Source organism: Amphibalanus amphitrite, unplaced genomic scaffold (genome assembly GCF_019059575.1).
Source record: "Amphibalanus amphitrite isolate SeventyFive unplaced genomic scaffold, NRLGWU_Aamphi_draft 000150F_arrow, whole genome shotgun sequence".
In the NCBI taxonomy this organism is placed as follows: Eukaryota; Metazoa; Arthropoda; class Thecostraca; order Balanomorpha; family Balanidae; genus Amphibalanus; species Amphibalanus amphitrite.
This window is the reverse complement of record NW_024881645.1, coordinates 518,186-531,335: the sequence shown is the minus strand read 5'-3', so window position 1 is coordinate 531,335 and position 13,150 is coordinate 518,186. Positions and strand designations below refer to the sequence as shown.

At 49.5% G+C, this 13,150-nt stretch overlaps 1 protein-coding gene across 1 annotated transcript in view; it reads left to right on the top strand.

Moving 5' to 3' along the window:
• Positions 1 to 12,460, top strand: part of LOC122382938 (potassium voltage-gated channel subfamily H member 2-like) — a 74,587-nt gene extending 62,127 nt beyond the window's left edge. Inside the window, exon 11 of the mRNA XM_043368911.1 lies at positions 12,338 to 12,460. Within this exon, the coding sequence (XP_043224846.1) occupies positions 12,338 to 12,460 (123 nt within the window). The remainder of the gene's footprint in view (positions 1 to 12,337) is intronic.
• The last annotated feature ends 690 nt before the right edge of the window (positions 12,461 to 13,150 follow it).

Below are 13,150 nucleotides of genomic sequence, written 5' to 3'. Positions count from 1 at the left end.
TCGACCTGTGAGTCGGACCGCCGCGCCGTTCCGCCGGCCGCGGCGTCACGAAACAGGCCGATCGACGCGCGGTGGTCATCGGCTGATGGCCCGGCGGTCGCTTTGATATCGGCCCGTTGGTTTGTTTGGACGGGGCAGCGGCGCCGGCCGGCACCAGGGCGGCCACGGGGGTCCCGACATGGTGGCAGCGACGCCGGTAGGGTGCCGCAGATGAGGGGAACAAAACGGCGGCAGGCTGAGGGATATTGAGGTTGGACCTCATGATTGATTAGGTATTGAGAAAAAAATGCCAGTCTCATTAAAATATGATGGCTGAACCACGATTTCATCGAACTCTTTTCATAAGATTTAACATTGAAAAATTCATGTTAATTCGACTTGCTTATATTTTGAATATATTTTGACGTAAGGTCAACATAAGATTAATTTCTCTCCACCAGCTTTAGAAATAGCACCGCTTTGATAACGATGGTAAAATGGTTACTTCTAAATGTGTGACAGCTGATGTCTATCTGGGGAAATGTATTTCAGTCCAGACTTTGTTTGAGTGCGGTTGGGGTGCCGATAAGGGTCAAGGGTCAGGAAGAGCTGAGTCGGACTGGTTCATGTTGATGTTGGGCTGAGCTAAAGGGATCACATACATAACTAAGAGTTGTGCCGAAGCGCTGGGCTATATCTCTGCTTTGGTCGGGCAGTTATCTGGGGGAGGGCAGAGGAGGGGACGGGCGGCTTGGCCCCTCAGACAGCGCTTGCAGTGACTGACTGGACGCAGCGCTCCTGTCTGATTGTGTTTCCTCGGGCCGTCCCTCATTAGCCCCGCCTGCTTACCGCCCTAATACGCGCCGTGTCATGTAATCTTTGTCTACCCGCCGGCCCGAGTCAGAATTAGTGTCCGCCAGTAATTACATGCAAAGTTGGCCAGACGCGTGGCCGGCTCGGCGAGACGAAGTTGGTGGGAGGTGAGGTCACGAAACAGTCGCGGAGTTAGTCCGTCCCACACGGGCTGAGCCCGCCTCGGAGCGGTGCCTGCGCGCGTGAAATGTACGACCCCATTGGCAGTTGGGACTAGCAAGGCGTGTGACCGCCCAAGCGTCTGTGACGCGACGGCCTGTCTCACTACTCAAGTAGACCCTCGGGTGTCTCAGCCAGCTGTGACGTGTTTGAGCTTCCATTGAGACGCTCCGCTAGGGACGCTGCAGCCGCTAACGGTGACGACACGGAAGTTCATTGGACGTCTTTGGACGTTGGAGGGCGCTCAAGAGAAGCGAATGCCGTTCCTGACGTGTTCGTTCGGATCCCCATGGCGCCTTCCGAGTGGCACAAATTGTGATGTCTTTTGTCAGGGACACTTTTATGACTGTTCTAGTCGGTATTTTTTTCAGTGATGACACTGGAGGTGCTCCAAGAAGTTTATCTCCGACTATTTTCCGTGGGACGACAATGGAGAAGCTGTTTCTTTGGAAGGCTGGCCAAGACAAGAAGCCTTTGGCTGTATGATATCTTATCCTGTTAGTTTTTGGTTCCCAGTGATCCGTCACTGACTGGATACATGTAATTCGCTTCTAATTTTGATGTGCGCTTCTATTCTTGATGTTAATTTGAACAATTTCGTGGGGTGCTGAGCAAACCACTGGGTTACCTATGATGCCAATAATCTGATTCGATGCATGCATTCATCTCGAGTAGCTTCATATGAATTTAACGGACATTACCAGACCTACTGCACACAAGGACATATTACATGTATCCGCATTGCTGTTTACTAACCAGAAGCATACATTACCCTGATGAAAATATTTGTTATGTTATTGTTTCGATCTTCCTTCGATAGAGTGCATTAGCGCCGACATGGCGGCGGCACAAACCAGCATGCGCCGCCTGGAGAAGCTCTATGATTACCGACAGCCGTAGCTTTTTGCCGACCCTGCTGGATATTGTCAGATGTCGATTGGCTATCTATGTTGACATGTTATGTAACCTCCAAATAAAGATGACTTATCAACTAGAAAAGTTGATGGAATTCTGGGTAAGCCTGACTTGGTTTTTCTCTCATTTCCGTAACTTGGGGACAGAATCATTGTGGATTGCATCTGCGACCCTGACTCGATTAGATTTCAGTCGCTTCTGGTAGATTGCTGCTGCGTTTGTCACTATTAACGGCCAATTACTAGGCGACCCTTTGGTTTATTCATATTTGTATGAGATAGGTACTTTTTATTTCTTGTTTAAATGTATATGATAACACAATAGCGTTTAAGTGCTATCTATTTAAAAAAAAAAAACGTGTAACCAAGGAAAAGCTGTCGGCGTTCCTCGCTAAGTATAGGGACACCGCAACAATTATCGAGATGTTAACAAAATATGTTTCGGTTTTATATCACCCCAAGGTGCTTTATCTTCTAACCAACATTAAAGCGTATTTCTCTCAAATAAAGGGAAGCATTATCCGAGTTTCATAAATCAGACTGAGAATGGGAACAGTATTATCGAACCCCAGTCTGAACCAATACGCGCCATTGGGCACGATAACAAGCGAGACTCGGAATGGATTTTAGCTCAAAATCATTTTCGGTTGGATGGTTGCGAGTGGCTGTATTTTTTTTTTTTTTTACAACGGCCATCAATTACTCTGGTGTGGCTTGTTGATGTTGATTTGACAGGGTGTCGGGTGACTTGTTGGGGATGAACATCGATACTCCGATCATCGTGAATGTGCCCTGCCTGGCTTGATTGCGAATGTGCTGCGTGCGTGCGCTTTTGTCGGGCTGTATATTGTCCGTCGCATTTGTACCAGTCTAGTATAAAAGGAATCTAGCAATACTCAACTTCATGCTGGGGAATACTTGAAAGCTATTTGTTTTTTTCGCGTAAAACGAGCATTGCGAACTGTCGGCAACACGTGTAGTGTACAAAGCCTTATTGGAATGCTGTTGTGGTGTCATTAATTGATGTTATGGGTTTTACTGTCATCATTTCACTGTATAAACGTTGCGTTCATATCAAGCTGCTGCAGTGTGATGTTTTGTTTTATTCGTAGGAGCTTTGTTTTACCTACCCATCGCCTGTTTTCGTCCTAATTTGTTCGTTCTCATCTGTCTTCCTTTGTTCTGCTTAGACCAATTATCATAGCTACTCACCGTATTCTTGAGAAAGCACGAGAGCAAATAAATATTCCCTACCCACCAGCCTTTCTTCTGCACTAGAGCGGAAACATTTAAAGGCCGATTTAGGCTTGGTCTAGTTCCAAACCAGACGAAAGAACCTCAAGTGTTTGTGTTGTCCTTGAAGGAACATTGCATTCATTTCCACTTGGGATGGCCAAAGTTCAGTCTGCCAAAACTCATTTGGCATGCTGCTGAACCGGAAGGCCGTCCCTGTGCCCGCTTTTCTGCGGTGTTGTCTGGCCCGTTCGGCTTGTCTGGCGATTATGGGAGCTCGTCTCCAGTCAAACATTTCCGTCCGTCAGAGCTGGATCAGCCTGCGGTGTGACTCGGTCTGCCCGGTGCCAAACATCGCTTCGTACAAAGATATACCAATCGCACGATGTTGTGTGAAATTCACCGGTAATGCTTGTCGCTTATGTGCGGGGCCATATTCTAGTTTGTGGTGATATACATTGGCAGCGAATGACAAATAGGAGCATGGATACTGGATATATAAACTAAAAGAAAAGTGAAACATTTTATTTGCTCTATCTTTTTGAACATCTCCCGAAGTGGGTCCACTTTTAGCTCTGGTAACATCTTTGTCTGTCGCCGACATTTTTGCAGCTGCCAGTAGCTCGGACAAAAGCTACTTCCGAATGCGCATATCGCACTGATATAACACGCCATTTGTTTTCACGAGCGGCTTGGTTGGACGCGCCGGGATGGCCGGCACGAGCTGTGCCTCCTCTCCAGTGGACACCACGCTCGAACGACGTCCATTTGTCGACACTATCTGCCTGTGACGGCACGAGCGGATGCATGGCTATGTCGCGACAGCGCGACTACGCGACACGGCGGCTAACTCTGGCTTGGCTGCTCTCTGCGGGAAGGTTTGCCCCAATGATGACCGTAGCTGGGCATTCCGAAGCATGGCATGTCCATGAGGCTGGCCTTTTGTTTTTCACCGCAGTTCCGCGATGCAGGGGTTGTAGGAGATCAGGGAGTGATGTCAGCCACAGTGGCCGCCTGTTTGAAGAGGTGTGTTTGATCGGCCATGGTTTTACAGCTGTGCCGTCAATCCCTGCGGCCGCTCACTGCGGTGGAAGTCGTGTAACGGCCGGATTACTGTCCTGTATTATGTTTGTCCGTGGATGACGCGGCAGAGAGAGAGAGAGAACGTGAGCCCAGTATAAACAGTACATGTCGTGTCATCTGTTTTCTCTTGCTGAGTCATGGTGCAGTGTCATTTGTTGCGATGGACATTTGAAACCACTGGCGGGCAATGAAAACTCCATCGATATTTTCTCAGAATAGCACCGAGCTGAGCCCTCATGTTTTGTCCAGCAACATCTGCCAATTCTTTCATCAAAGCATCAGTTGTCGGGGTATTTTCATAGCGCTTGTATCTAGAGTCGGTTCGATATCCTATTTTTGCCGTCAGCATTGATGTACTGGTAATATCGATCTTTATCAACCTGGGCTCCTTGTGCATTTTGGGGATGAGCGGATAGTTATTAATTGCACACGCTAATTTTTCGTTAGCCCTATGGATGCAAATTCGCAGGGCGTAGATTACAAAATGCTAGATAACTAAGGGAACCTAGAAAAATGGACCTTGTTTGCAAGTCACTTAGCCCTTCTGAGTTCTTTTTTTTTCTTCATATAAATCATAAATGTTAACAGTGGAAGCACTATAGCGCTGGTTAGAATATATAAGTGGCTATGTGTAAGTACCCTCGCGGCTCATGCATCCAAACATTTTACAACATTTTACCTATATACATCGACCAAATCGATTATGTTGTGAATCATAGTTAGAACCTTCCTCGCTGAATAGATTTTAAAGCCCTCAAAGCTCGCTAATGTCAATGTTTTAGGAAGCGATAAACACCAAACGATGTTTTCGGTAGATATTTGCAGGTGTTTAGATGGGTGCTTAACCCGCGCCCCACTGGGGTCTGCGTATAACACGCCCTACTGGCTCTCCATAGCCCCCCCCCCCCCCTCCTAATTCCGAAACTACTGGGCCGATCGTCAAAATCCAAACGGCGTCTGATAGCCCGGAAAAACTGTCGAGCGAAACCTAATTTCATTGACCTCGAGGTCACCGATGACGTCACAGGTCAGGTCAAAGTAAAAATTATTAGCATTTCGCCTTGTTCACATTTTGGGCTCTGGCCGCCGTCTTACAAGTCAGATCAGGCTCATTTTTGGTTTACACACTCGTGAATAGATGCTCTAGATACCTTGTGGGTACCAAACTTTTACATTGATTTTCAGGTCAGGGTCAGCCGTCAGGTCATCACAGGTCACGGAAATATTATATCATGCGTCGGTCACGTGACACATTTTTATGGTCCATTTAGGCCATAGATTTCGAATTTGATGTCGTCTGTGTCATTCGAGGTCACTTTGAGTCGAATTTAGCTTAGGTCAGGTCACTTTCAGGTCAAAAAAGGTCAAATTTTGAAGTTCAAATTTTTCAACAAAAGATGTTTATTGGAAGCAGTTTGAGCTCAGGAACACGATGGTGCTATTTATATTGGTGTACGATGTCAAATACGGACTGAAAAATTGATTTGAAAAATTAATAATTGTGAATTTTTTGCAATAATGCGTATAACTTGACCATTTCTGAAGATATTTTGCTAAAACTTGTTAGAGTTAGTCATAAACATGCGTTCTGTCACATATATTCCGTTTTTTTGAAAAGTCAAAAACGTTTTGAAAAAATATAAAAATATAAATTTTGAATATTATTATATAAAATTATCAAAACTTTCCAAATTTCGAAAATCCGAGATAGCACTTTGATAGCGCAGTCAATTTTGAGTCCTTTCATGCAAATAAATTGGATCTAGCTTAAAAACTGAGCTCTTGGGAGCGATTGCCGTGGTTCAATGTTTTGCGTCGAAATCGGCCGAACATGTCACTCTGACGTCATTTCCGGCCGACCTATGGTAGCTAGGCTACGAAGTTGAAATTTTAACACAAGGTGTCAAATTGATGCAGCCGAAGGTACTGAAAGTTTGGCGTCGATACGTCAGGTAGTTTGGAAGTTATTGCAGAAAAACGGGAGGGGGGCTATGAACAGCCCCCCCCCCCCCCCCCAGTGGGGCGCGGGTTAATTCAGCAGGCACAATTATTGAACTGCGAGTCACTGATGACTTTGAAGGATTGCCTTTGCTGAAGAGCATTTCAGTGTTTGTTCTCAGTTCTAATGTTGTCAGGTCTAATAAGTAACGAAGTCGTAGAGCTCTTCGTGTCAGCCTTTTGTCGGCTCTTGCTCTGAAATTTATCCTCCTCATCGTACTCTATGCAGTATTCCGCTGTCAGTACCTGGGTCTGTCAGAATACTTGCTGGACGGCGCCCTGGATCCCGTGAGGCTAATGCCACTCCGGCATAGGATACCCGCTGCACCGCACGAGTGCTGTATTGCGGGTCAGTCTACGTTCGCAGTGGCTGGATAGGGGACGCGGTGGGCGACATCTACCGGGCTTCGCTGATTTTCGTTGGCGGGCAAAATCGTCATCCGCTCTCAAGTTTTTTTTCAGTTTCTGTTTTCGTGTGTAGCTTATTCTTTTCCTGCTACCCTGATTGCTGTGCATATAGCTCCATCGGACTCTAGCTCCCAATTATAGTGTCATTAATAAGCTCGCTTGACGGCTTGTGTATAATACGGCTCATCGCTGCGTAACATCTCGGATCGCATGCTGGGCGGCAATCACAAGCTAAAGAGGCAACTGGGTCACAACTCACATAGTCCACTCACTGGGTCAGATTTCTTTGGTGGAGATTCGAAAAAAGTATGTCAATACCAACGCACTTTCCACTTTGCAATTGAAGTGCATAAGTTTTGCCTAATCACTTTCCTTGCCTGTCAACTGTTACGAGGGCGTTTAATACTGTAGGTATTTGTTTTAGTTATGCTGGCATTTGTTTCAAAAGTGAATGCTTAAGTACATAGCGTGACATTGAATCAAAGTATTTTTATATTTGCTTATTTTCATCCATGAAAGCAAGTAACCAAGATTAGACGATTAAAATTACACCCCAGTATGAAATGAATTTACGTTTATACCGTATGGCCGCGGAAACTGCTGAGTGATTTGTGCTGGCCGCGAATCGTTCCGACCTCCCACCTTTCCCCCCGGCCGGCCGCACTCTGTCCCATTTCTCGCGCGCCTCGGTCTGTTCTGCCGCCTGCAGCGACGCCAATTTCTCGGCGACGAAGACAAACGTGCCGGCGCGGCGCCGGTGGCCGCTCCGTCGGCGGCACCGCGGCGACGCGCCGCTCGGACCGCCACGCCGCCGCCGCCGGCCCCCTGATTCACGCGCTGTGGGCCGGTATTTTGGGTGGCGGGGCGCCGCGGCCCACTGGCTGCCGGCCAGGGCCACCACCATGACCGCAAACACCGCCGGTACGTGTCGCCGCGCCGGACACCGAAATGTGCCGCCGACGGCGTCCGTGCAGTTTGTGCCACCCTTTAGCCGTGCACTGCGCCAAATTGGCCGCTGTTGGTTTTGGCCTGCGGCCCTGACGTTGCGCCAGCGGTACACATTCATTTATATGGCGTGAGGGGTCTAATTTTGGCGTGGTGCCGTGCCCCGCGGCGCGCGCCGGCGCGACTCGGAGCGGCGAGCCCCCCGACACGGCGGCTGTCGCTGTGGGTCCGACGTCGCTGGGGTCATAGCAGCCATTGGTTCTTGTTCATATCCCTGAACAGCCGTCCAACTCATCGCCAGCTCGGTCACGGCTACATGAGTCATTGGACTGTTGAGCCAGCCTCTGTCTCGTGATGGCTATCCACCGTCGGTTTGTTGATTGTGTGCTGCAAACGATGTTGTTCCATGTTTGTATTGCTCTTTGTTAAAAAGTTAACTGAGATCAGCCCTCTTGACTTATCAGTGCATGTCCAAGCTTACATGTTTAGTTTAAATTAACTTTACTTGCACATTTTCGTCCGCACACCTAATGCCAACCTTACTTACTGCCACTATTCTGGGCTGTTCGTTAAAATTATCTCCCCTCCCGCTCTGCTCCCGGTTCGCCCGGCGTGCCCAGCGCGCCTGCCTGCTCACACATCCGTCTTACGCTATTGGCGAACTCGCTCGATGCCTGGCCGTTACATTTTCGTACGAACGGATGTTCTGGGACCGGCGGGGCAATTTGGACACTCGGTCAGTGGAAACGGCGCCGGCGAATGACCCACCATATCCTGATGACTTCTCCCACGAGTCAGTGGAGATGGACTAGATGCCGTCCGATTGAGCCGAGCTTCCGATGCTCATTCGGATTCGTTTTCTATTGAAGCGATAAGACTGAGATGATGTTTATTTGAAATGGAAGCTGTGAGTTTATGAACATTCCGTACGTGATTTCTCTACGCCATATATTTTATTTTCACATATTAATCAATTAGACAGGGATAAAGAGTGAAAAGTAGATCTATCCTGCTAACATTCAAGCTATTTACGCTATCAAAGAAATGTATGAAGTTGAATCCGGTATTTATTGACAGTTCCAATAATTATTAACCATGTGTCAGAGCCCCCTAAAATATCCTTACCAAGCGATTGCCACAACATTTGGCGCTGGTTTCGTTCACCTCAACCAAAAGAAACTTTGACAGATCGGAAGACCGTACAAAAACTGTTACCAGGGCGCCGGAGATCAAGGACTTTGGACTGGGACCCTTTCTAAGCCTATCGAGCTGTCAGAGCTCCGCCCGGCGGCATCTACCCGGCCTGGTGGGACTGACTGAGCTGATAGAGGGAGAGATGGCAGAGATGGCCACCGGCTGGCACCGAGCGCCGGGTTAATTAGCGAACAGCTCCACCGACTCGCTACAATTTCATTCTGCCCTAACGAGTACAATGATTAAAACATTTAAAGTTGTTTATTTATTAAATACTGCAATTTTCAGACAATAGCTGAAGGAAACAGGTTATGCATAATCGATCCATTCGTTACGATGCAGCCTGCTTTATTCATCACCGACATTACTCGTTCGCCGCCAACATTTCATTGGCGAATGGCCGGAGATTTATGGAAGTGTTGCCGGCGGTGGGTCGCCTTCCGTCCGCCATCCCGTCTCGGCGGACCGTGAGGGGCCGCGGCGCCGGGCCTGGCGCCGCACTGACGCTGACCCGGCCGGCCGGCGTCCCGTCTCTCTGGAACCACCACGGGGTCACTGCCCCCGGGGCACGGCTGGGGGTACGGCCGGGGCCCGAGGGCGCAACCGGCTTAGTCAGAATTCCTTCTGAGGCACAGCCTGCTTCTGCTACATCATACTGGGTTTGCCAGAAAACTAGCGCTGCAGTTTGCGCATACAGGAATTGTATTCTGCTTTATGTGTTTGCGATAAAGTTTTCAATAAATATCGGCCTACAACAGCACATATAAGTCAGTAGTCCTCGAATTTTAGGAGAACTGGTATATGCCTCCAAACCTTACTGTATCAACTTATTGCAAGTTCATTGATATCTCAGAGTTGCCTCTATTTTTTTTTGCTTTTTCTTTACTTTTGCTTCAAAATCATGTATTGGATAAGGAGAGTCATGCTTATTTAATGAAATCAGATACTCTGTATACCGGCGTCTATGCTGAAATGTATTAGTGACTGCGGGATGCTTTTGGAACAATTCAATCCGTTTAAAGCACTGTGTTCCCTTATTTTATCACTCCAGTTTATCTAATCACATTCAGTTGGGCCAAATAGCTTTTCCGTTTGTGCTCAGCAAACTTTGCGTCTCATTTACTAAATGGGTACACTTTGAAACATCTACATCGTACAAGTTCCTCAGTTGATCGCAACTCAAACTGGATGTTGTTCTTTTTACTTAATTTAAGCGTCTCCTCTTTTATTGTTCTAAGTCATATACGAACAATATTTTTTCCAAAACGAACATAACCTCCTCAGACCCTGAAATTCCGCAGTCTTTTTCATCGCACTGTTCGTAGCGGCGGTTTCACTCCCGCACAGTGGGTTTATTTCCTTCACGCTGATCGTGTTATTGGCTACAGAGTTCACCGCTGGCCTTCTGTGACCCCGGCGGCGGCCCTGACCTTCATCGGACTGTGTCGCGGTCGCCACATCTGCATTCCGGCCGACAGGGCGCCCTGTTCTCGAAACATGCCGCCCTCGGCAGCGTCTGTCTGCAGCCGGGAGGTCAGACTGGTACCGTAAGGCGCACACCGCACAGCCGCTCAACCGACTCCCGCTGGCACACGGCGAAATGTCAAAGTATCGTGTCCGACTTAAAATAGCTCGTATGCGCTCACTGGTGGTGCCTTGAACTCTTGCCCCAGCCATTTACAATGTAACTTTTTGAGGCTGCTGTACGGCCTTTGATTGTAGGAAACTTACACCAGTGCAACAGGAAATCAAAAGCGATATAACAGCGGATAGGTGACCGCCATTGACATGCTCTTTGAGACGATATGGGTGAGATGACCCGTGACCTGAGCACCCAAACTGTCCGTCTGCCCATCCGCCCTTTGGTACGTCCACTCGTTCGTCCGTCTGTCCGTCCGGGCGCATCCGTCCGTCCCACGTCGATCACAGAGCCGTATCCGATTGGTGACCGCCGGTATGACCTCCAGTCGTTGTCTGTTGCCGTCGCTCGAACTCCGCCGCTGGGAAAGTGTGTCGGTGCTGCGCGTCCGGTCGTCTGCGACGGAATAAAGCTCGCTCCGGCCAACAATCGATGGTACTCACCGGGAGCAGTGCGGGCTGCAGAGCCGGCCGCCGCCGCCCCCGCCCCCGCCCACCGGCAGCGGCACCAGCAGCTGAACCGGCCGCCACGGTCGATGTGAAGTGAGGTCAGGTGCCAGCCGACGGGACCAGCGAGGCGGCCTTGACAGGGCTCGTCGCCGCCGTCACCGCCGACCGTGCCAGTGCCGCGGCCAGCCGGCCTGCCGCCGCGCCGTGCAGTGACGGAAAACAGCTGTCGCGGGACAGCCGGCTGGCTGGATAGATGCCCCGCAGACCACAATTACCCTCCCTCTTCTCTGTCCCGCACTGTCCTCTGCAACATCGCCGTGCCCTTCTAAATCCTGCCCCGCTCCGACCCCTCCTCCCCTCCCCCTCTTCTCTCCCCATCCCTCCGCCCCCACCCCGTCCCGTGGGCCGCAATCACGGCGTGCTTAACGCCACGGCGCATTGATCGTCAGTGGCGGCGGGCTGCTGGCGCCGCTTTCTTTTCTTCATTACTGCCAGATCTGCGGTCACGAATGCCCGGCGATAAGCCTCACCGGCCCGATGTGGGTGCGTGCTGTTTCGGTGTCCCTCCCCCTGTCCCCGTGGATGACAGTCGAGGGGTCACTGGCTAATCCTGCCGCTGCACCTGTCCGAAACACTGATGGAAGGGATAAGGGAGGGGTGAGTGATAGGGAGGTAGTAAGAGACTATGAATGGTAACAGACTGTTTATCGACAAGGATTGATAAGAGATCTACCTCACCCTGGGGTCTGGACCAGTGGGACTAGCCTTGAGCCACTGGCATACAGTTATCACTGTTCACCCTATTTCTGCCGTCGTGACTATGACATCGGCCCGACGCTCTAGGTCGGCACTCGGCACAGTGCGGCCGGTCTTCCTCGTGGCCTTGGGACTCTCAGCTGAGCCCTGGGACGCTCTCGTCCGGTGGCTGGCACCCTTCCAGGGAAACAAACACACCACTGACGTACTCAGTTTCACGCCGCTGGCAGACAGCGCCAGCGCAGTCAGTGCGTTCACATTTGCACTCTGTTTTGCGCAGGTGTTTTGGCATTAGTCCCCGAGGAGTGAGGATTGGACTCATGGGACATGGCCCGGATGCAAGAGAAAAAGCGCGCAAAGGACTTCGCATGCATTAACACCTGTTTCATAAAGAATGAAGAATGTGGGCATTTCTTTTCGTTTTAAATGAAGCTTATTCTTAGTATAAATCCACCGATAAATTAAACATTTTCTTCCTTTATTTCTTGTCCAGGAAGTTTTATTGATTTTCCTTTGCTCTGTGGAACCAGAGAAATTCCTTTTCCAAGTTCTAGTGTCCTTGCCAATACCTGCCAACAATGCATTTGCCCAGACTGCGCTCATGCTTACCACGGGACGGGCTCCTCCCGCCCGATGTATTGTCAAGCTCTGAATGACGTAGCGCCCATTCTCTACGTGACGCCCTCCCCTCCCCTCTTCCTCATCAGGTCGTCGCTAATTGGAAGGAGGCTGCGCATCTCTCTCATGAGGTTTCCTGTTCTATGACACGGCCTCCTCCATCAATGGCGATCGGTGCGGCGCTAGTTCACCGACGCTACAACGGAGAGTGAGGGCGCGCACACGGTCACAGCTGTGCCTAAGCGGCGCACGCGGACACAGCTGGGGCCAATGGACGCACAGGCTGGACGGGATACCCCAGATGAACTGTGACAAAACACGTGACAACCAGCTGTGGCTTGGCTTATCAAGATTATGTTTTTGAAAGGGCGATTTTTGAAGCTGGATATAATGATTGCAGTGGTGTCCGATGCCTGGTTTGACGTTCGAATTGAGAACTCTTGTCAGTGTCTTTGGTTTTTCATCAATCCTGAAAAGGGTTAAACTGCACTTTTTCTGCAAAGTCATGCTGCACCGAAACTAGCCAGCTAGTCATCTCATTTTAGCGTAAATCGATATTTGGCCGTTTTGAACTGGTCCAGTCCAGTTCACCCAGCATGTGAGTGACAGAATGGTAGACTCGGTCCTGTCATGACATGGCTGAGCTAAGCTGTCAGCTTGTCAGCTCATGCTGTCCCATTCCGTTCGCTGGACTGTAAAACATCCCCTGACAAATTAACTACTTGCAGGGGTACCTTATTTTGCGAGTTTCTATTAAAAGGACTGTCGTAAGTCCGTTCCGGAAAGTCTCTCGAGGCTTCGTCTATTTTCACAAGTATTTTCTTGAGGCAGCTTTTGTGGTCGCTTATACCAACACATCACCTCTTCTGTCAATATTTGCTCGGTGGCAAATTTTCACGGCG